The following is a 21,765-nucleotide window of genomic DNA, read 5'->3' on the forward strand; positions in this document are numbered from 1 at the left end:
ATACCCTGTCTCCCACTCCAGAACTGCTAGGGGTAAGGTCGGGGGAATCTGTATTTCACACAGTCCCCAAGTGACTGTAACCAGCAGATGACCTCATGGGCAGAGACTTCCTACATACAGGGCTCTGGCCTCTGTGTCTTGTCAGTCAGCATTTGTAAGTACAAAGGAACCTTTCCCTTCCCAACTACAAAATCTTACCTTTCTGTTTCCCCTCCTAGAAAACCGGATGAGAACAATGCTTCTCAAAATGTAGTTCCCAAACGAGCCACAAACAGCATCACCTACGATCTTATTAGAATACAAATTCTCCAGCCCCACCCCAGACCTACTAAGTTAGAAATTATGGGCATGGAGCAAATGCACTCATGTGTTTTAACAAGTCCTCCCAGTGATTCTGACACCTGCTAAAGTTTGAGAACCACTGGATTAGAAAATTTCACAATTTCAAGAAAGAAGTAATGAAGAAAGACACAACTCCATGTAAGGTAGAACCAAGTTTATTAATGACAGCCTTTATTACAATCACTCTCAAGTGTAAAAAATAAAGGGTGATTAATTAATATTTAAAACTCACTCGGACTTGCTGTTTGGCCTTTCAGTGAATGTGCCAAAGGGCAGGGATCTTGCCTGATTCTGAATCAACTGGCCAGATGGAGTTCACTGGAGAATGAGGCAATCAACAAAAAAGACAAACGATGCCAACTGGAGAGCTCGTGTCTTCTCCATGTTGGAAGGACATTACAAAATGGCAACTGTGGTGGGGGCAGAGATGAAGTCAGACAACCTTACAGTCGGAGTAAGACGTGAACACCTCTACCTATACAGAGACAAAAACGCACACATGCAGAGCCATACACACACCCAAACTGTGAACACGGTTTTGAAAAGAATTTCCTTTCTGTCCTTTCTCTGAGCAGACTGACACATTCATCAGCCACCACCATGCACCATGGGGCTGAAATGGAAAACCTCGCTTAATTTCCACAAAGTATGCTAGCTGGCTGCCCAGTTATGTGCTGGCAATTCTGTCCGCACCGAAAAATGTGCCTGTGGTTTTCCCAGCATTCCACAGACTGATATCTGCTCCCCAGGAGGGCAACATCCGGTGGACACCAGCTGGGTTAAAATCTAGAGGGCAAAACTTGTTCCTCCCACCTAAAGTGGGGGCAGGAGCGGCAGCACCAGGAAGTGGTTTTCCACTTTGTGTTACACAGTACTTGCCCCAGTTCAACGCATTCCCCTCCAAAGTATTTGTGCTTTGATACCATCCTGATGGTTAGTCTGCAATAAGAGAACTGAAGGAGCTATGGCCATGCACTATTTTCTTTTTTTAATAAAAGCAAACTAAAGAGGAAGAAAAAGAAATTATTAGGAGCTTCTGACTGGGTCAATGTTGTTTCAAAATCGGTTTAATTCCGTTCAAAGAGAAAGAAAGGGGAGGGTGCAGAAGAGGCCACTCAGATCGACTCTGGAAGAGATCACTGAGACCAGGGAAGCATTTGGATGGTACAGCTGGTCTCTTCCCAGCCAGGCTGGGAAGACATACCACAACCTCCCAAGGCTGTGAACCTAGGAAATAAGTGTTGACCAAATAACATATTTCAATGTTTGTAGAAAAGCCGGCAGGAAAGGGAGATGATAGATTCAGATTCACAGGTCATGCAGGTTAAGATTTTATCAAAAATTAATGCTTGAGCTGAGTAAGAAAACACTAAAATTTAAGTGGAACCATATCATAGCTTTCACCTTTGGAAGACGAAAAACAACAAACATACAAAACAAAATGACCCAGAGTATTCCAGAGTTTCCAAAAATTCAACTGCTAATTTTGGCAGGGTGAGAAGAAGGGGGTATTTAACTGATACCTCCTTCATTAACCTCATTTTCTCCTTGAATTTCACTGATAAAGCTCAGGCCTACTTAGAAAAAAGAGCAGTCCTGCTAGCATACAGCCTCATGAAGTCTTCCGATGCCCTTGCTCGGTGCACATGAAATACACAACTTCTGTTATAAGGAGACTTTCCAGGATAGACCAAGTGCGCTCGCCCGAGTGACTTGAATACCATCACAAAATCTGAACCCAAGACGAGTTGTTTTCTTCTTCAGATCAGAGTGGCACGTGTTTCCTAAAACGTACATGGAGGGATGCCGACAAACCACTGCCCTCCCAGGTGAGGGGCTGAGTCTTTGAGGAGATGCACTCCTTCAGACCATGGAACAGAAGGTGGTCCGTCCAAGGTGTGGCGAAGAGCAAAGCTGCCTTCCCGGCCCTCCAGTTACGGAAGATGAGGACAAGACTGCATTTTCCGCACATTCAAGTACATCTGGGTCCCCCACCCTCCCTTTTTTTCTTTTTTGGTAAGCATCCAACTGTCCATAAATTCATGGCTACAGTAGAGATTCACGGCGCAACGACTTTCATACTGGTTATTTTTGTTTTTTAATTCTGTCAGTGAGCAGCATTTCCCAGTTTTACCCCACGAATGGCAGCTCCATTAGGCGAGACTGCGGGCTGCATCTGTGATTAGGTCCGTGCAGCTTGAAGATGAGTTCGGCACGTGGGAGGGTCCCAAAAGCTGGGTCTGTCCAGTGTCTTGCAGCAGCGGCTGCAGGGGCTCTACCAGCTCGCCCTGACAGCTTCGATATCGCTAACCAAATTCTGGGCCAGGCATATCCCAAAAATCTGAGAGAGGAAGAAAATGTGAGTCAAACAGTGACACTTGTAACTTTTACTCCTGGCCACTGTGTCCCATTTTTTTTAAATTGTTGATTTTTGAAATTTAAGATGTAATTCATATGTGGTACAAAGCATCCTTGCAACGTGTATAATTCAGTGGCTCTTAGTATATTCACAAAGCTATGCAACTATCACCACTATCTAATCACAGAACATTTCATGACCCTGAAAAGAAACCCAGTACCTGTGAGCAGTCATTCCCGTCCCACCATCCCTACAGACCTAGCAACCACTATTCCACTTCCCATTCCCGTCCCACCATCCCTACAGACCTGGCAACCACTACTCCACTTCCCATTCCCACCCCACCATCCCTACAGACCTGGCAACCACTATTCCACTTCCCATTCCCACGCCACCATCCCTACAGACCTGGCAACCACTATTCCACTTCCTGCCTCCATGGATTTGCCTCTTCGGGACATTTCATATCAAGGGAATCATATAATATGGGGCTTTTGTGACTGTCTTTTTCATGTAGCAAAATATTTTCAAGGTTCATACACATGTACTATTAATTTATTCCTTTGGATGGCTGAATGATATTCCATGGCATGGATATGCCACATTTTGTTTACTCCTCAGTTGATGGGTTATTTGCATTGCTCTCACATTTTGGCAATTATGAATAATTCTGCTATGAACACGAGCATACAAGTTTTTGGGCAAGTATGTTCTCAAATCTTTTGGGTACACTCCTAGGAGTAGAATTGCTGACTCATATGGTATCTCTATATTTAACTTTTGAGAAACTGCTAAATTGTTTCCCAAAGAGGTTGCAACATTTTCATTTCCATCAGCAACATATGAGGGTTTCATTTTCTCCACATCCTTGCCAATACTTTGTTATTGTCCGTCTTTTTCATTCTAACCACTTCAAAGAGTATGAAGTATGTGGCTTTGAATTGCATTTCCTTAATGACTACTGACATGGGCATCTTTTCATGTGCTTATTAGCCATTTAAATCTTTTTTTTTTTTTTTAGATGGAGTCTCCCTCTGTCCCCCAGGCTGCTGGAGTGCAGTGGCATGATCTCAGCTCACAGCAAGCTCTGCCTCCCGGGTTCACGCAATTCTCCTGCCTCAGCCTCCCGCGTAGCTGGGACTACAGGTGCCTGCCACCACGCCCAGCTAATTTTTTTGCATTTTTAGTAGAGACGGGGTTTCACCATGTTAGCCAGGATGGTCTCGATCTCCTGACCTCATGATCTGCTCGCCTCGGCCTCCCAAAGTGCTGGGATTACAGGCGTGAGCCACCGCGCCCGGCCTTTTTTATTGTTTTGAAAAGTTATTTATATTTTATAGACACTAGGAGTTATCTTTTCACGTTCTTGATGGTATCATTTTCAGCAGTTTTTAATTTTGAAGTTCCATTTATTTACATTTGTGTCGCTGCTTATGCTTTTGATGTCATATATAAGAAGACACTGCTTAATCCAAAGTCACAAATATTTATGCCTACGTTTTCCTCTGGAGTTCTATAGTGTTAGCTCTTATATTTAGGTCTTTGCTTTGAGTTAATTTTTACATATGGCATGAGTTAGGAGTCTAAATTCATAATTTTGCATATCCAGTTTTCCCAGTACCATTTGTTGAAATGACTGCTCCTTCCCTATTGAATGGTTTTGGTTCCCTTGTCAAAAATCAACTGACCATACATGTATGAGCTTATTTCTTCTTCTTTTTTATTTTTTATTTTTGAGACAGGATCTTGCTCTGTCACCCAGGCTAAGGTGCAATGGTGTAATCTCAGCTCACGGCAACCTCCCAGGCTCAAGTGGTCCTCCCTTCTCAGCCCCCCAAGTAGCTGGGACCACAGGCATGTGCCACCACATTGGGCTCATTTTTTTATTTTTACTTTTTGTAGAGACAAGGTCTTGCTATGTTGCTCAGGCTGGTCTTGAACTCCTGGGCTCAAGTCATCCTCCTGCCTTGGTCTCTTGAAGTGTGGGATTACATCCATGAGCTACCACACCTGGCCTGGTTTTATTTCTTGATTTTTGAATTTTATTCCACTTATCTATATGGCTAATCTTACTCAAGTACACACTATGCTGATTACTGTATAGCTTTGTACTAAGTTTTTAATTGAGTAGTACGAATTCTCCAACTTTGTTTTACTTTTGCAAACTTGTTTTGGCTATTATGGGTCCCTTGCTTTTCCACAGGAATTTTAGGATCAGCTTGTCCATTTTTGCTAAAAAGTGGTTACAATTTTGATAGGGATTACACTGAATCTGTAGATCAACTTGAGGAGTGTTGTTACCTTAATAATATGAAGTGTTGCAATTGTGAACACAGGATATCTTTATATTTACTTAGGTCTTCTTTAATTCGTTTCAACTATGTGCTCTTAGGAAAGGATCACACCAACAATATGAAGAGTCCAGCTCTTGAGACTGACCAGGAGGAAAAGTTGGTGCTCCCTTCCTTCACTAGCACTTTGGCAAGGTGGTTCAGGGAGAGAAAGGGTTATGACATCTCTGTGAAATTCCCCAGAACCTTCATGTCACCACTGAGATCTACTTCTAATTATGCATGTTTGACTCAGTTGCCACAATGCAGTATTATTGAACCCATGTAAATGATGGAATGCCTGCAGGCAACTACTGATCTAATTAATGTCTCCATCTTAGAAAAAGACAAGCTTTCCTAAAGTATTTCATGATAGTAGCATCTAAACTCAGAGCTTTAATAAAACACAAACCAGGCCGGGCACGGTGGCTCATGCCTGTAATCCCAGCACTTTGGGAGACTGAGGCGGGGAGATCACAAGGTCAGGAGATCGAGACCATCCTGGCTAACATGGTGAAACCCCGTCTCTACTAAAAATACAAAAAATTAGCCGGGTGTGGTGGCAGGCGCCTGTAGTCCCAGCTACTCTGGAGGCTGAGGCAGGAGAATGGCGTGAACCCGGGGGCGGAGCTTGCAGTGAGCCGAGATCACACCACTGCACTCCAGCCTGGGCAACAGAGTTAGACTCCGTCTCATTCATAAATAAATAAATAAATAAATAAAAACACAACGCCCACCAAATCGTTTAGGTCTGTTCCTCAGTCCTCCAATGTGTCTTAAATACTATGACAACCAAGGTTTTTAAGCAAAGCTCCGATCCTGGCAAGGGCTCTCCCAGGGCATTATTTCCCTGTGATATCCAAAAAGGACCCTTATCTTACCTGCAGCAACGCAATGCCTATGAAAATACCAGCAACGATGGTTAAATTGTCCTGCAACCACTTCTCAAACTGGGGCACACAGCCTTTCGTGTAGATTACAATCTGCTGGTCAACTTCCTTCACAAGGGAAGAGGAGAGCACACTGTCACAGATAGAGCACCAGGCACCGGCCAAAGCTCCTCCAACACCCTTTGTGCTAAGCAACAAGATGAGATTCCACTTACTGGTTTTTGCCTGGCATCATAGCCACACTGAGTGTTGATGACATCTTCCTGGTGAAGAAAGGAAAGAGAAAAGTGAAATTTACTCATTAGACAGAAAGCCCACCTAGAAATGAGCAGACTTCTGTTACGCATTAGTAATAAAATGTGTATCTGAGCACGAAGACTGCAGCACTGTGTTCAACACTTTGTATACATGACCCCATGTCATTATTGCAACAATCTTCAGAAGTAGGTATTAAAATATGCCCTATTTTACAAATAAGGAAAACTAAGGCTTGGGGAATATCAGAAAAGACAGCAAGTCTATCACACGGGAGGCTCAAGTTTCAAAGTGGTGCCAACCTCAAGAAGCTTATGGGATTTAGGGAACTGGAGACACCAGATAAAAAACGTAACTTCAAGGGCACCGTAAATCTTCATGTATGCTCTTTTGGATGGACTGCTACTTTTAATCTGTATACTTCTACGTTACCTAAATGGTTTTTCAATGAGCTTTTAATAATTAAAAAAACAAAACAATGCCCTGATTACATAATCAACGGACAACTTCACGTCTCACAGGGTTTGATCAGAAACATGTTTCCACTTTTTCGGGTTAGTTCATTTTCCTCCTCTGCAGGGTGTAGGGCAGATTTTATTAGCTTAGAGTGCAAGGAATGAACTAGCTCCACCCAGAGGATCTGTAGGTGAAAAGGGAAGCATTAATGCTTCTGAGAACACAGAATTCTCCCAAGGGGATGTTCACATGGGACAGGGACTGGCGACAGGAGGCGCGCTGTGCGGCACCCGCTGGCCAGTGCAAGGCCACCGGGATGAGCCCCTCAAGCTCTGAGCGGGCACTCTGCCTCCATGTGCCTCTCCTCAGAAGGGAGAGGAGGTTTGAGCAGGCGGGAAAGGGCAGCTGGCGGGGCAGCACAGTTCTTAGTGACTTTGTCTCCTCTTTCAGACAAAGAGAAACAGCCGAGGTGGTCCCACGGGGGCAGCCTGCAGGGAAGTTCTGCTTTTCCACTCCAAGACCACAGCTCCTTTTAAGAGCTCCACAGCTTCCATCATGAGGAGGAGCAACCCCACTGAGCTCATCAGCACCCACTTGCCTCTGCTTCTGGGGGGTAAGGGCGAGCCTTGGGGAGTACATTTGGAAACTGCAGGGCCAGAGAACCGCTGAGGAGTCCCAGAAGGGCTCTACAGTTAGGAGCACATAGAGATGCACGGAGTAACCTCTCATGCTTGTCATTCTAACACTACATAGTTACTTTTTTTTTTTTTTTTTTAAAGAAATGTGATCTCACTGTGTCACCAGGATGGAGTGCAGTGGCATGATCATGGCTCACTGCAGCCTCGAACTCCTGGGTTCAAGTGATCCTCTCGTCTGAGCCTCCAGAGTAGATGGGACCACGGGTGTGTGCCACTACACATGGCTAATTTTTAAATTTTTGTGTAGAGACGGGGTCTCACTATGCTGCTCAGGCTGGTCTTTAACTCCTGGGCTCAAGGGATCCTCCCACCTCAGCCTCCCAAAGGGCTGGGATTCCAGGTGTGAACTACTACGCCTGGCTTAAGAATTGCATTTTAAGTCATTCTATATACCAGGCACGATTTGACCCAAAATATAATTAAACCTGTAGCAAAAGTGAAAGATTTATAGATTTTATATTTTATTCTTTTTTATAATAAAATGCAAACTGCATGACTGTAGTCATGATGGCATTCAGGAGTCCGGGCAGCTGTGGTCTTCCCACATAGCAGTCCAGCCCTATCTTGTCTCGAACTCTCCTCCTACTTCTAATAGTTTCCCTAGAACTAAGCCAAAAAGAAAAGGGTTACTAACCCCAAACCAATGCAGAGAGTTCTCATATGAGCCTGTCCCTCTCATAAAGAAAGGCTAACAGATGATACAGGCAGGTTGCCTGGGTCTCATATTCCACTCCATTGCCTGCTAGCAGTACAAGCTTGGGAAAGTCACTTACACCTCATGTGCCTTGATTTCTTCCCCCTGGAAAGGGAGGGTATTGGTGGTATCTGCCAGTAGGAATGTGCCCAACTTAAATGAGCCAACGCACATAAAGGCTTAGACTAGGAACCAGCACACACTGCTAAATTAATGCCAGCAATTATTACTCCTACTAGGAAGATTTGAGCACTATACCCCCTACAGGAGCTACAAATAGGAGTAACCAGGTAAGAAGAGGTTTCAACAAAAAAATCACTCTGCTCGTCCCATGCACACTCTCAGCATGATGTACAGAGTAGGCCAATAGTTCGCTGGCATTCACTTACTGCGGGATCTTTAGTGCAGCAGGAGAATGGAACGCCACATCGCTCTCGACTTGCATTGGAATCTGTGCAATTGAAGTAAATATTTAGGTTCCAATCATCAGCTCCAAAAGCCCCACAGCACTGCCACTAGAGCAAACAGGAAAGAATTAGAACATCCCACCTTGGAGGCAAGCAGGTGCCTACACTCACACCCACCGAACGACACCCAGCTTCTGCCAGCTCGGACCTTTTTTTCTGTCCCAGACTTTATTTTTAAGCCAAACAGAACCTAAATGGCCATATAAAAGCTTCCAAATTAATTAAGGCTGAAGGTTTGTAGGGATGCATTGGCACATGATTTAGACAACTGATGAGACCCGTGGTGTTAGGTGGAAGAAGGGCAGAGCAGCTGTATAGCAGGGCTGAGTTAAAACAAGATCTGCTTGGCTTGGGCACATCATTCTAGAAGGAGAAACAAGAACATTCTAGAAGGGTAAATAAGACACGAATAACAGTGGTAGTGACTGAAGGAGGCAACTGGGGTTATGGGTGGGCTACCTATAGGCTTACTTTTTCAAAGTTTTGATCTCCACATTCTAATAGTTTTTTAAAGATCTGTTTTGTTTTATGGAGGTATAACTGACATACAATAAATTGCACATTTTAAAGTATACAATTTGATAAATTTTGACATCTGTATACGTCACAAAACCATCACCACAATCAATGGATATATAGTTGATATATCCATTACCACCAAAAATTTTAGAGGTTAACTTTTCATCATATTTGTTTCTACTCTGAATTTTTTTAAAAAACAAGAGCATGTGTTTTACATTTTCAACTTTAAAAAGTCAGTCTTCCAATTAAAATATCATAAAACAAGCAGTTAAATTCAGTGGTTCTTAAATGGGGCCTGAGTGGTAGGGTTCTACAAACTTGCAGGTCTTTATATACCTGCACTGAAAAGTCGGGTAGGCTGAGCTTGGACTTGGACAGCGGTGTCTGTGGCATTTATGTATAAGGCAGTACCAGAGGGCAAGCAGAAGCCCAGTGAATGGTAGCATACAGAAGCCCCTTCCTCACTTCCCTGGGATGCACTTTCTCTACTTCTCTGAGTTAAATAAATATCAACCCTCAACCATTTGAAGACCTTCTGGGCCAATAGCTACTTCTAAATATTACATTCCATGATGCAAAAAGAAAGTCACATGAAACTGTAGTATTTCCATATAAAGCACACAGCATTCCAAGACAACATGGTCCTTCCAGGGCTTGGGTTGTGCATTTCAAGGTGTGCCCACAAAGCTCCATCAATGTGTCATGTAATCCAGTCAGGAATAATGCCTGGAAAAGGATTATTAGGGAGCCTGCAACCATTAGGACCTAATAAAACAGTGAAGTCAGCTGAGGACATGAATCAGGGCTTAATTTCCCGCTTAAGGTACAGCTTACTCCAGGACGAAATGCTGTTGCCACTGAACAAAACCACATAACCCAGCTCAGTCCTGAGTGCCTAAGGAAGGGGTTGGCCTCCCTCATGACGCATGTTGACATGGCTGCTGCCTCCCTTCATCACAGGCAGAAAACTGTCCAACCCCAAGAAGGCTACCATTCACTGGGCTTCTGCTTGCCCTCTAGCCCTGCCACATACATAAATGCCACAGACACTGCTGTCCAAGTCCAAGCTCAGCCCACCCGGCTTTTCAGTGCAGGTATATAAAGACCTGCAAGTTTGTAGAACCCTACCACCCTAAGCCGAATATAAAAACATGTATGTCTCATGAGTGTCATAATATCCCTGTGAGTCAAATAGTAACTAGTATTATTTCCATTTTACTATTCAGGAAATAGGTCAAGGTCCTGTGAGCCCAGGGTCCCTTATCAGATTTTGGCACTAGACCTGTGTCTTTTGGTCCCTTGCATTCTGAGTGAAACAGGACATCTGCTGCTTTGCTGGCACTGAAGGAGCCATTTCACAGGCATGCTCAGAGACCAGAGGGAGTGGCTTGGACTCCAATGCTCAGGGACCAGAAGGAGTGGCTGGGATTCCACCGCGCACAGTCTTCACTTGTTAGAAGCTACTAGGACTTAGGAGTTTCTAAGCTTTTGCTTTTAACTGCATGTGCGATAATATTTGGATAGGCACATTTTAGGAACTCTGTGGCAGATTATTCTGTTGATAAGTAGATTATTATGAGCTGTGAAATACCAAGGATTACCAAAAAAGGGGGCAAGGGATAAGAAAGAATCCATATTTAACAACCAAATAAAACTTTAAACCTGGAGTAAAACAATGTTCCTCAAATGCAAATAGGAAAGGACAGCAGTGATTAGAACTTTTTGCTCAAGCATTTTCTTCTTTGTTCCTCTAACTTAACAGAAGTTGAAACAAGTGAAAATAGGACATTTCCATTTAGAATATAAATCTTGTAAGTCATAGAGCAAGTTGGAAAATAATAAACAAACAAACACCCATGCAGAATAGTCAGGTAGTTTCCAGCTGGCAGATGCAGAAACCAGGAGGGATATTCACTGGGGTCATCGTTCAGAGAACTTTCAACTGGAAAACAAACCACTTTAAACTTACATATTCCTGGGTGAAGTCTATGAGGTTTTGCAAATCAATGTCATCCCGATATGCTCTGATGTTGTTGTTTATAAAGAAATACAGCTGGTCTTTGATCCAGTCTTTGAAAACAAATGCTAGTACTCCGGCAGTGAGCTCCAGGAAGAAAATAATTCCCAGGAACACAGAAAACTAAGAGGAAAGACACACAGAGAACAGTTACAAGGCTATTTTGATCATATATAGCTAAATGGTTACTCTCTAAACAGTTGGTAATTACACTGGATTGTTATACATCTCCAAAGTAGATAATCTTCAGTTTCTGCTGATTCATTAATAGAATATTACACTCCAAGAAAGGACTTTTAAAAATCATATCATAATCACATTTTAGGGTCTCTAGTGTTCCATTTGGTAATTAACCAACAAAGCCCATAAGCAAACATGGATAAGAATTTCTCATTAGACCCACATTAAGGCCTAATGAATTTCTCATGATTAATGTACTGCCAGATGCTTGAACAATGACCTGCCATAATCTCTAGTAAGCTTCTGTAACTTGAAAGATAGATTATTCCAATATTTTAAGATCGCCTGTCATTTGTTACTGTGGCCTTGATTCTCTATGCAATATATTTCTTTTATGGATTCAGACACCATTTTAATTCTCTTTTGCACATACTATACAGGGTAAAGTAACAGATGTGTTCATCTTAGATGAAGGGGTCAAAGAGGAAGTAGTGGGATGGGCAGTGACTGTGAAATGAAAGTTATTTCCCATCATAAAAACAAAATGAAACCCTCAGTTGAGGGCTTTCCTGGGAATGCTAGCTGTGCTTGCCTTCCTCTAGGAAGCATGGGCCCCAGCAACCTTTTAAGTGACATCAAAATGCAGCCAAAGGGAGACTTCTGCTTAATGCAGACAACAAGAGGTCTGAAAGAAGGGCTCAAGACCATGAGGCAATGTGGTAACTGCCCGTAACTCTGGAGAAATTTCCCTTCCATCTAGAAGACTCAGAAGAGTCTCAGCTTAGTCATATCGACTTACTGCTCACGCCCACTGTTTTTTCCACCTCCTACCATCCTGTATTCTTAACCTTTTCAAAATTTGTTGTTAAAATAGATGATGAGAAATGAGCTGTGAAGGGTACACTGAACAGAGAAGGTACAATGAACAGAGGGTACACTGCGGGTAAACTTCTGGTGACAACAGCAGAGAGGGTGACATGGTGCCACAAGTGCTGGGCAGAGGCCCTCAAGGTCACATGCAGAACAGTGAGCAGCTGAGGAGGCAGGGGGTGCTCAGGTGATCTGCGGCCCTACCTTCAGCAAGCAGACAAGGAGCTGCCAGCCAAGAGAAAAACGTACTGGGGAGGGGTGCAAAGGAAACAACAGTTACTCATTAAAAGAACAAAAGACAAAAAACATTTATTCATTCAGCAAACATCTACTGAATGACCCACAATGGGTCAGGCCCCGAGGGAGGTGGGCTTTGCAGAAGCAAGGATGAATAAGACCATACCCCTTGCCTTCAAAGATGTCCCAGTCTTACATGATTAGGAAGGCTCGGACAGGGAGTGGGTATCTGCAGACATTAGGCGTCTGCAGATCTCACAGTGTTTGTCTAGGGTGCCGAGTACCGCTCTGTGAGGGTGGGCATGGGAGGAGGGGTGGAAGGTGGAAATAAGCGCTTGGCAAAGTTTTTGGACTCCCAGGTTTAGGCCCCAATTCTAGACCCTCCGACTCAGCCCTTCAAGTTTCCCTAGAGTTCCTGGTTATATATCCTTCATGAACTCACCAGAAATGGAATTTAAACAGTTCTTAATTATCATCGGTGATGCCAATAATTTCAATTTAAACTCTCCCCAGTCTAGAAAAATGACCAGAAAAAATATCACACCACTTCCGCTCAATGCCTACTCTACAGCGTAAATAACTCCTTGCCCTGTATTAGGTACCACCTTAAGCATGTAAATATGAATTATGAATTATCACAGTACAGAAATGACAAAATTATAGCTAGCATGCATGAGCACACGCAGGAAACACCAAGTCAGGGAATGATTTTAATTTGCTTTTTGTTCTCACCTCCATAAAGGTTAACTGCATTTTACAGTTCCCCTGGTAAATTGTCTCTTCATGTTACATAATATACATACCGAAAGTTGAGTCCAAATTCAATTCATATAAAATATTTGGCAGATACCTACACGCCCCAGGCCCTGTTGAGCTAATTTCCTCTATTTCCAAAGGTGCTGAGACTGACTCACAGGCTTCATCCTAGAGCCTCGGTCAGCTAAGAAGGTCTATTTCCATTTTGCAGTATCTTAGTTCCTGGATTTTCCCTCAGCAGTTCTCCTAGGGGCATCAGATCTTTGGAGCTATTTGGAGTCCTGTGGATGTTTACTTACTACTTATCTCATACCTCCTGTTCGAAGATTATTCCAGGCCAGTTTTTATTGTTTGTACTAAATGGAGAGAGGCCTTTTAAGATATTTTCCAAGTCTCAAAAGCCAAGAAACAACACAATTCTCTTCATTTCCAACACGAGACTTTATAAATTAAGGTGCTGATTTAGAGAAATGTGTAGTTTTCTGCCTATTCAGTCAACACTGGACATTTCAATTATAAGAAATGATAAACTATATTAAAGGGGTTACCACTATAAATGAAACTATATTAAAGTAAATCACAATTAACGGGACTGAGCAGGTGCACTGGCTCATGCTTGTAATCCCAGCACTCCGGGAAGCTAAGCCAGGTGGATCATTTGAGGTCCAGAGTTCAAGACCAGCCTGGCCAACATGGTGAAATGCCATCCTTACTAAAAATAAAAAAATTATCCAGGGATGGTGGTAGGCTCCTGTAATCCCAGCTACTCGGGAGGTTGAGGCAGGAGAATCACTTGAATCCAGGAGGCAGAGGTTGCGGTGAGCCAAGATCACGCCACTGTACTCCAGCCTGGGCAGCAAGAGTGAAACTCCATCTCAAAAAAAAAAAAAAAAAAAAAAAGGATCCCACATTTTGGGGCATGGAGGCTGAAACCAATAAAATACTGGCAACAGATGAGTATGACCAGGACCCAGTGAGGCTACAGGAAAGGTGGCGAGGTAAGCTGGCGAGGTGAGCTGAACACGGGAGCACTGAGATGCCTCATGCCAAGAAGACTGGCAGGTTGGCAGGTGGCGATCAGGGACAGGGTTCTCCTGGGGGCTCCCCAGGTTTCTGACTAGGTGAAGAATGAAGCATTTGGTTGTGTGTGTATGTGTGTGTGTGAGAGAGAAAGAGTGAGAGAGACAGAGAGTGAGAGAGAGAGAGAGAGAGAGAGTGTGTGTGTGTGTGTGTGTGTGTGTGTGTGTGTGCGCGCGCGTGTAGCAAAGGAGGGATCTGGCAGATAAAGCAGATGGAGTCTTAGGAAACTAGCTACAGCCACTGTGGTCCAGTGTATCCACAAGAGAGAACCAGCTGCTTGTGAACTTATCTGTAAGACCAGGTACCCCTTGGTTTTCCTTGTTAGAATGAGTCATGCTAATTTTCAGGTTAAATCACCTCCAAAAGCTTCTCTGAGCCAGAGCTGCTCAGAAATGGGCTGCCCTGGGTGGGGCACAGCGTGTACCCTCTTCTCAGGGATGTTTAAGAAAAGATGCTGGAGGATGATGTGGCAGAAATGCTGGGGAAGACAATCACACATTACATGACTATTGGACTACTTCTTGGATTTTTTTTTTTTTTTTTTTTTTAATGAAAATGTCCCTGGATGATGATGTGTCAATAAAAGTTGGGAATAATTCTGTAACAGGAAATATTACACTGCAACCATTCTCCAGAAATGTCTACCATCCTTCCTCAGCAAATGAAGGTGGGTGCTTTGGATCCTTTCTCTGTTCTTAGAAAGGGGAATGGATGCTTCGTATAGAGGGCTGTGATTCAGATGCCCACCAGAGTGCCAAGCTCCATGCTGACAGGCACATTTGGCTACATTCAACAACCCTACTCAAGATACATAAATGGCACATGCCATTTTCTTCTCCTTTGAAAGCAGTCTCCAACACAAAGGCTTTCACTTTTCATTCTCTATTTTAACTTTAAATACCAATGAACCCCCCGGTGAAACCTCTCCTCTACAAACATTCACTCAAGACAGTGATCACACCAACCACACCACATCTAAAAATTACAAAGGAGAACTTTGTACCAGCTAACGACAGAGGAACTTTACCTCTTAGTGTTTCTCCATATTTAGCAAAACCTACTGCTTAACAGATTTAATCTGGATAGGCCACAGTCACTGTGCTTTTGCCTGGTTTCTCCAAACCAACGACCTGCACAGCTCCCCACTTACTTTGTGCATTAAAACGGTGGGGAGGAATCACTTAGAAGAAAAATATATATACCTACCTTAGTCCTGAAGATATCTTAGGGAATGGAATCTAAGTCTGTGATATATATGCACAAAATCTCCATGGATGGCACGGTGCGGTCTTGGGGGTGGTGGTGTACTTATTAAGGAGGTACGACTGGGAGTCAGGGCTAGAGAGCTCTCTCAAAAGAAAATAATGACCTAGGCCCTACTTTTGCCAGTGCCTTTGGTACAGCTCACTGTCTTGCCTGTAGATAGGGAGACCCCCTGATGGAAGGTGACGTTTTGGCTCTCAATCTGAGAGTAGACAGTGGGATACTTACAAACTTGAGAAGGAAAGTGTTTTCCCGTAGCGCTCCAATGCACCCTGCAAATCCCAAAATGAACATCACTCCTCCCACCACAAGGAAGAGCCAAACTGGGTCAAAGCCGCCGAGATCGGTGATGGAAGAGATGTTGGACAGAACTCCCTGGGAGCAGAAAAGAACACACAACAAGGCACCAGGATGTGGGATCAGTTTTCCAACATGTAAAGACAATCGCATTCGTCCTTTCCCCTCCCAAAGAAAACCTTCAGAGGGCATCTGATTATCAGGTATGTGACTAATACTCAAGAGAGGAAAGAAACAGAGAAAGAGAGAGAAAGAGAAAGAGAGGGAAAGAAAGGGAGAGAAAGAGAAAGATAGAGAAAAGAGAGAAACAAAGAAAAGGACGGAAAGGAGGAAGGCAGGAAGGGGTGGAGGGAGGGAAGGAGGGAGGGAAACTGCTTTCTTTCCAACGTCTAAATGTGTTCATACTTTCAGGAAAACTATATGTAAAAAAAAAATTGCCAAGAAACAGTCTTCAGACCCTGTAAGGAGAAGATGTGGTGTTACCTTTGGTTTCAGTGTCTGCAAATGTAAGTGGTCTTCAGTAAAAACAAACAAGCAAAAAAAGACAGTTGCATAAAAAAACACACATACCCCATGACCCCCCAGAAAGCGGGAGGTCATCATTAAGACCCAGGACACACAGAAGTTAGACAAATGCCTACTGCAAAGCCCTTGGCATTTCTCTGGAAATAGGGTTGAGCTAGAAGCTGAAAACTAACACAGCAGCCAGTCCCGATTACAAACACCTATAAATTTTGTTTTTGTTTTTGTTTTTGTTTTCCCAAGAAAAAAAGTGTACCTCAGGATCTACTCTTGAGCTTCATGGGAGACTTTTATTAGCCTGAGATCCCAAAAGTCTTGTGTGGTTTGCTCTGGTGGCTGTTCTGAAGCTTGCTATTGGAGTATTTCTTACCACCTTCGAGTTGAAATTTAAAAGATTTACAAATCAAAGTTTACTTCCTCACTTTCAATTCTTATTCTTCTGCCACAAGAACACCAAACAGACCCCGAGTAATTTCACTTTTCCACAAACAATGACATTTCTTTACTGAAATCCCCTCTTCCCTTATGTGTGATACCACATCAAATACCACCCAGAACCTATGGTACAAGATTATTTTGAAACTATGGATGTGCATGGGCCTTAAACAGCCAATATCACCAATATTTTAATTTTATTGAAGTTGTTTGGTACTCTCAAATCAAAATACCTCCAGAGCATCACCGTATAGTTTGCTGTAAAGCCTTAATAATTTAAAAAATTGTTTTCAAAGCACTCCCAATAACCTGTAAGAACAGGAAGCAATCATCCGATTTTATACTTGAGGAAAATGGAACTCAGAGCAGTTTGGTGACTGGCTGAAGGTGACAGACGCCATTGCTTCTTTGAAACCAGTACACAATGTCTATTTCAGTACCAAGCAGGGGTCATACACTTGCTTCCCAGTACATCCCAGTCAGCACTAATCAACATCTGAACTTAGGAGTTTTAAGTTTTAATTCATTTAAAGGTTGCAGGTAGGAACACTTGGAGAAGCGTATTTCATTTGTTCTATTTTTTCTGCCTGTTTCTTCCTTTAGGGGGGTGTCAACTTACGAACAATAATAAGATATTAAGAACAGAATGCATATGGGGAATAAAGAACTCTTAAAATGTAAAACTTAAACCTAATTTTAAAAAGTCTAAGGTTTAATGTCACAGACAAATGGCTGAAAGGCTACTAAAGCAGTTGAGATTGAGGGTGTATTCATTAACTTCTCAGGTGACATCAAAGAAGTCAACCACACCCTTCACGAGGCTACACAGACCCAAGGTTTGATCCAGTTTTGTTTCTTGGGTTTCCAAGCAGCAAACTACGAATATTTACTTCAGGGGGAAAAGGCTGAAGGAAAACACAGAAATACCTATACACATGATGCTGAGAAAAAACTTGCCAGAGAAGTCAGACAAAACCCAACCAACAGGCTGGGTGGAGTAGCTCACACCTGTAATCCCAACACTTTGGGAGGCTGAAGTGGGAGGATCGCTGAAAGCCAGGAGTTTGAGACCAGCCTGGGCAGTAGAGTGAGACCCTTTCTCTATAAAAATAAACTTAAAATAAAAAATCCAAGCAACAGTGGTAAAGGCCCAGGATTGTTAGGATACCAGCCTCTCCCCCAAGAATGCCTTTAACCACAGATGTTAGTACCTGAAGTTTTCATGTTATGGACCTTCTCAGTCACGGGAAGAGAGAGAAGACTTTGGGTATACATGAAAACATTCTTAAAAGATTTTAAGTTTAATTATGGGAGAATAAGACACAGTTAACTTGGCACCAGAAAGAAGAGGTGGCAGTGGCAGAATTGACAGAAATGTCAGTTCCATCATAAAGAGGCATTTCTAATACTGAGAGATAGGACTAGCTGGATTTCCTAAGCCAACTAAGAATTCCTAAGCCAAGCTGGGAAAGGTGACTGCACCCACCTTTAAAAACGGGGCTTGTAACTCAGCTCACACCAACCAATCAGGTAGTAAAGAGCACTCACTAAAATATAAATTAGGCTAAAGCAGGAGGTAAACAAATAGTGAAATCCTATATCGCCTGAGAGCACAGGGGGAGGGACCATGATCAGGATATAAACTCAGGCATTTGAGCTGGGAGTGGGCAACCCCCTTTCGGTCCCCTCCCATTGTATGGGAGCTCTGTGTTCACTCTATTAAATCTTGCAACTGCACACTCTCTGGTCCGTGTTTGTTCTGGTTTGAACTGAGCTTTCGCTCGCCCTCCACCACTGCTGATTGCTGTCATTGTAGACGCCACAGCTGACTTCCACCCCTCCGGATCCGGCAGGGTGTCCACTGTGCTCCTGATCCAGCAAGGCGCCCATTGCCCCTCCGAATTGGGCTAGAGGATCGCCATTGTTCCTGCATGGGCTAAGCGCCTGGGGTGCATCCCAAGCCAGTTGATAGAGCTATAACAGGCACCACATGGCCGAAGATTCCATTCCTTGGAATCACTGAGGCCAAGAACCCCAGGTCAGAGAACAAGAGGCTTGCCACCATCTTGGAAGTGGCGGCCACCATTTTGGGAGCTCTAAGAACAAGGACCCCCTTAACAATATCACCAAGTCTGTTCAATGCACCAAAGAAGGCTGCCCTGAGAAATACGAGATTCCCCAACAGGGGAGCTGATGCTGTGAACCTTTGTCAACAGCGTTCTAGGAAAGATTCCCAAAGTGGATGGGAAATTAGGCCTTAATGACCTTTAAGATTCCTTTCAACTTTAAGAGTATTCTATGATTTCATCCATTTTTAATGGGCTTTTTAGTTGCAGCTCACAAGTCTGAACAAAGATCAGATTGCTCCCAAACCCTCGCCCATGATCCACGGTTGTACACGAAGAGCTCCGCGGGTAACAAAGACAATGATCTGCGCAACTCAGCAAAGCAAGCAGCAAGCTAGCAAACATACCTATGCCCGAAATATCAAAATAATCCCTGCCCAAAAGAAAAAGAAGTATGATCCCAACTGTCAGGAGATTCCTAGATCATTTGCACTCTCTAGGTTTAATTTGGAGGATGAAAATTGCCTACTCAGACAAACTCATTTTAATACTTACTCTCCCTAGCCTGCAGAGGCAGTTTTAATTGAGAGGCCTTCAACTGTTTCCACGGAAACAACAATCATTTGGGGACTGAGCTGGACTACAGGTTCGACTTATTTAATCCTAAATTCTGGCAAACATAGAGCTGCAAACAGATACTACAGAGTAGGAAGGGGAACTAATCTCCCACAAAGCATAGGAAAGACTACCAAGAACTGTATTTTTAATGAATCCAGAATAGACCCATGTAGTTATCAGTTGAAAACTAACTCAAATCTTTTTTTTCCTGGGTGGAAAGAATATATCCTTTATCTATCTATTTAAATTATTTTAAATTTTTAAAAAACTGAAATGGACATAAAATTGTATGTATTGGCCGGGTGAGGTGGCTCATGCCTGTAATCTCAGCACTTTGGGAGGCCAAGGTGGGCGGATCACGAGGTCAGGAGATCCAGACCATCCTGGCTAACACGGTGAAACCCGGTCTCTGTTGACAATGCAAAAAATTAGCGGGGCGTGGTGGCATGTGCCTGTAGTCCCAGCTACTCGGGAGGCTGAGGCAGGAGAATGGCGTGAACCCGGAGGCGGAGCTTGCAGTGAGCCGAGATCCTACCACTGCTCTCCAGCCTGGGCGACAGAGGGAGACTCCATCTCAAAAGAAAAAAAAGAAAATTGTGTGTATTGTACATGTCCATGTTTTGAGGTGCATGTATATATAAATAGTGGAATGACTAAATCTGGCTAGTTAGCACGTGCATTACCTCACATAGTTATCATTTTTGTGGTGAGAATACTTTACATCCACTCAGCATTTTTCAAGAATATACTATTAACCATCATCACTACCTCAAATCTTGAAACACAAGAAGTGAATGTGGAAGTCAATGCCCAACAGCCAGTATTTTTCCCCTTGGGATTAGGCTTACTTACCTAGCAGGAGAGAAAAACAGACTTATTATTTCATCTGTGCACAATTTCCCAACATTCCCTGAAGAGCAGCAGTTTTATTGCTTTTGACTACATGGAGGGATTGGGAGGCCAAGGTGGGCAGATCATCAGGTCAAGAGATGGAGACCATCCTGGCCAACACAGTGAAACCCCATCTCAACTAAAAATACAAAAATGATCTGGGCGTGGTGGTGCGCGCCTGTAATCCCAGCTACTCGGGAGGCTGAGGCAGGAGAATCGCTTGAACCCAGGAGGCAGAGGTCGCAGTGAGCTGAGACTGAGCCACTGCACTCCAGCCTAGCGACAGAGCAAGACTGTCAAACAAAACAAAACAAAACAAAAAAGCTGAACATAATCCTGACAACAGTGATTTGGATTACAAAAATGATGGGGAGTTGACTGTTCAGTCTTCTGTTGTCCTAAAGATGGGGTCTCTCTCTGGACTTTTTCATTTCATTAAGCTCAATTTGACAGATGAGTAAGAAGTGCTAGTATATGCCTGCTGAAGAGTAATTATAATTAAACCTTGTTGTTGACAAGAAGCTGTAAGAAGAAAAAAAATCTAAGATTACAATTAAGTCTGCCAAGTAATTTAAAACAGGCACTCAGATTCATGGTAAATCCTTAGGAATGTGCAAGAACACCACCAGCAGACACTGAGTCTTCTAGGAACCTGAGGCCCCCCGCTGCTTCTTCTGGGAACAGCACCACCTCCTCCTTGTAAGGATGCCTTCGCCCCTCCTTTCACTCCATGACCCCTCAGAGCTGGCAGGATCTCATACGATCCCACTGGCCTGGTGAGGCCTGAGAAGCCTGGATTCCCTTCCTGAAGTGCCAGGATTTAGAACAGGCACCTTTCTCTAGTGGTTGGGACTCTAAAATGCCAAACTCCAGAGCCTTGTGAAGCATGTCATATTTCTTACCACGTGAAGAAAGTCAGATAGTAGTGAGAAGTAGAAAACCAGTGCTCAGGAAGAAACAAAGAACAACAGTAGGGAGGGAAAATCCAGATGGCATTATAAATTCCCAGACCTGCCCTAGAGCTCTATGTGTCACTCCAGGAGCCTTAGATATACTCCCTTGATGGCTTACACTCCGTCTCTTTGGGTCTTCATTTGCATCTGAGAAGTCCTGCACAACACAAAAGCTTTGAATAAACTATGCTTCAGTCCTCCATGCATGTAAACACACACACACAGGCATGTAAACATGTACACACAGACATGCACATAGACACACAGAAACACACACACATGGCCAAAGCTAGGAAAAAATGTGGGTATAGGGAGCAAAGGGATACACCGGGTTTTAAATGGTCATTTTCCCCAGCTGGCTGATATTTCAAGTCAACGTAGTAATTAAGCCAGTGTAAACAGTCTTCATTCATGTTAACTCACTATGAATTCAGCGTCATCAATGAAATGAGTAGTTCTGGGGAACTTTTATGGAACTTTTAGGTGCTTTGTCTATGTTACTGACAAATAATGCATAACATGGTTTAACCTCCAATTCTGCATGTAAACTTGAATGTTCAGCCCTTG

The 21,765-nt window shown here is 43.4% G+C and overlaps 1 protein-coding gene across 7 annotated transcripts in view; it reads right to left on the reverse strand.

Annotated features, from left to right (window-relative positions):
* Positions 1 to 481: 481 nt before the first annotated feature.
* Positions 482 to 21,765, reverse strand: part of TSPAN5 (tetraspanin 5) — a 178,129-nt gene continuing 156,845 nt past the window's right edge. For 4 of the 7 annotated variants that reach the window (XM_007999324.3, XM_037990109.2, XM_007999327.3 and 1 more), the window contains 6 exons: positions 15,645 to 15,791; positions 10,983 to 11,153; positions 8,414 to 8,539; positions 6,137 to 6,184; positions 5,913 to 6,029; positions 482 to 2,683 (listed from right to left, as the gene is read on the reverse strand). In XM_007999324.3, coding sequence (XP_007997515.1) covers positions 2,618 to 2,683; positions 5,913 to 6,029; positions 6,137 to 6,184; positions 8,414 to 8,539; positions 10,983 to 11,153; positions 15,645 to 15,791 — 675 coding nt within the window. In that variant the 3' untranslated portion in view covers positions 482 to 2,617. The remainder of the gene's footprint in view (positions 2,684 to 5,912; positions 6,030 to 6,136; positions 6,185 to 8,413; positions 8,540 to 10,982; positions 11,154 to 15,644; positions 15,792 to 21,765) is intronic. The other 3 variants (XM_073017498.1, XM_007999328.3, XR_012093389.1) reach the window with 2 other exon arrangements.

This window comes from Chlorocebus sabaeus, chromosome 7, assembly GCF_047675955.1.
Source record: "Chlorocebus sabaeus isolate Y175 chromosome 7, mChlSab1.0.hap1, whole genome shotgun sequence".
In the NCBI taxonomy this organism is placed as follows: domain Eukaryota; kingdom Metazoa; phylum Chordata; class Mammalia; order Primates; family Cercopithecidae; genus Chlorocebus; species Chlorocebus sabaeus.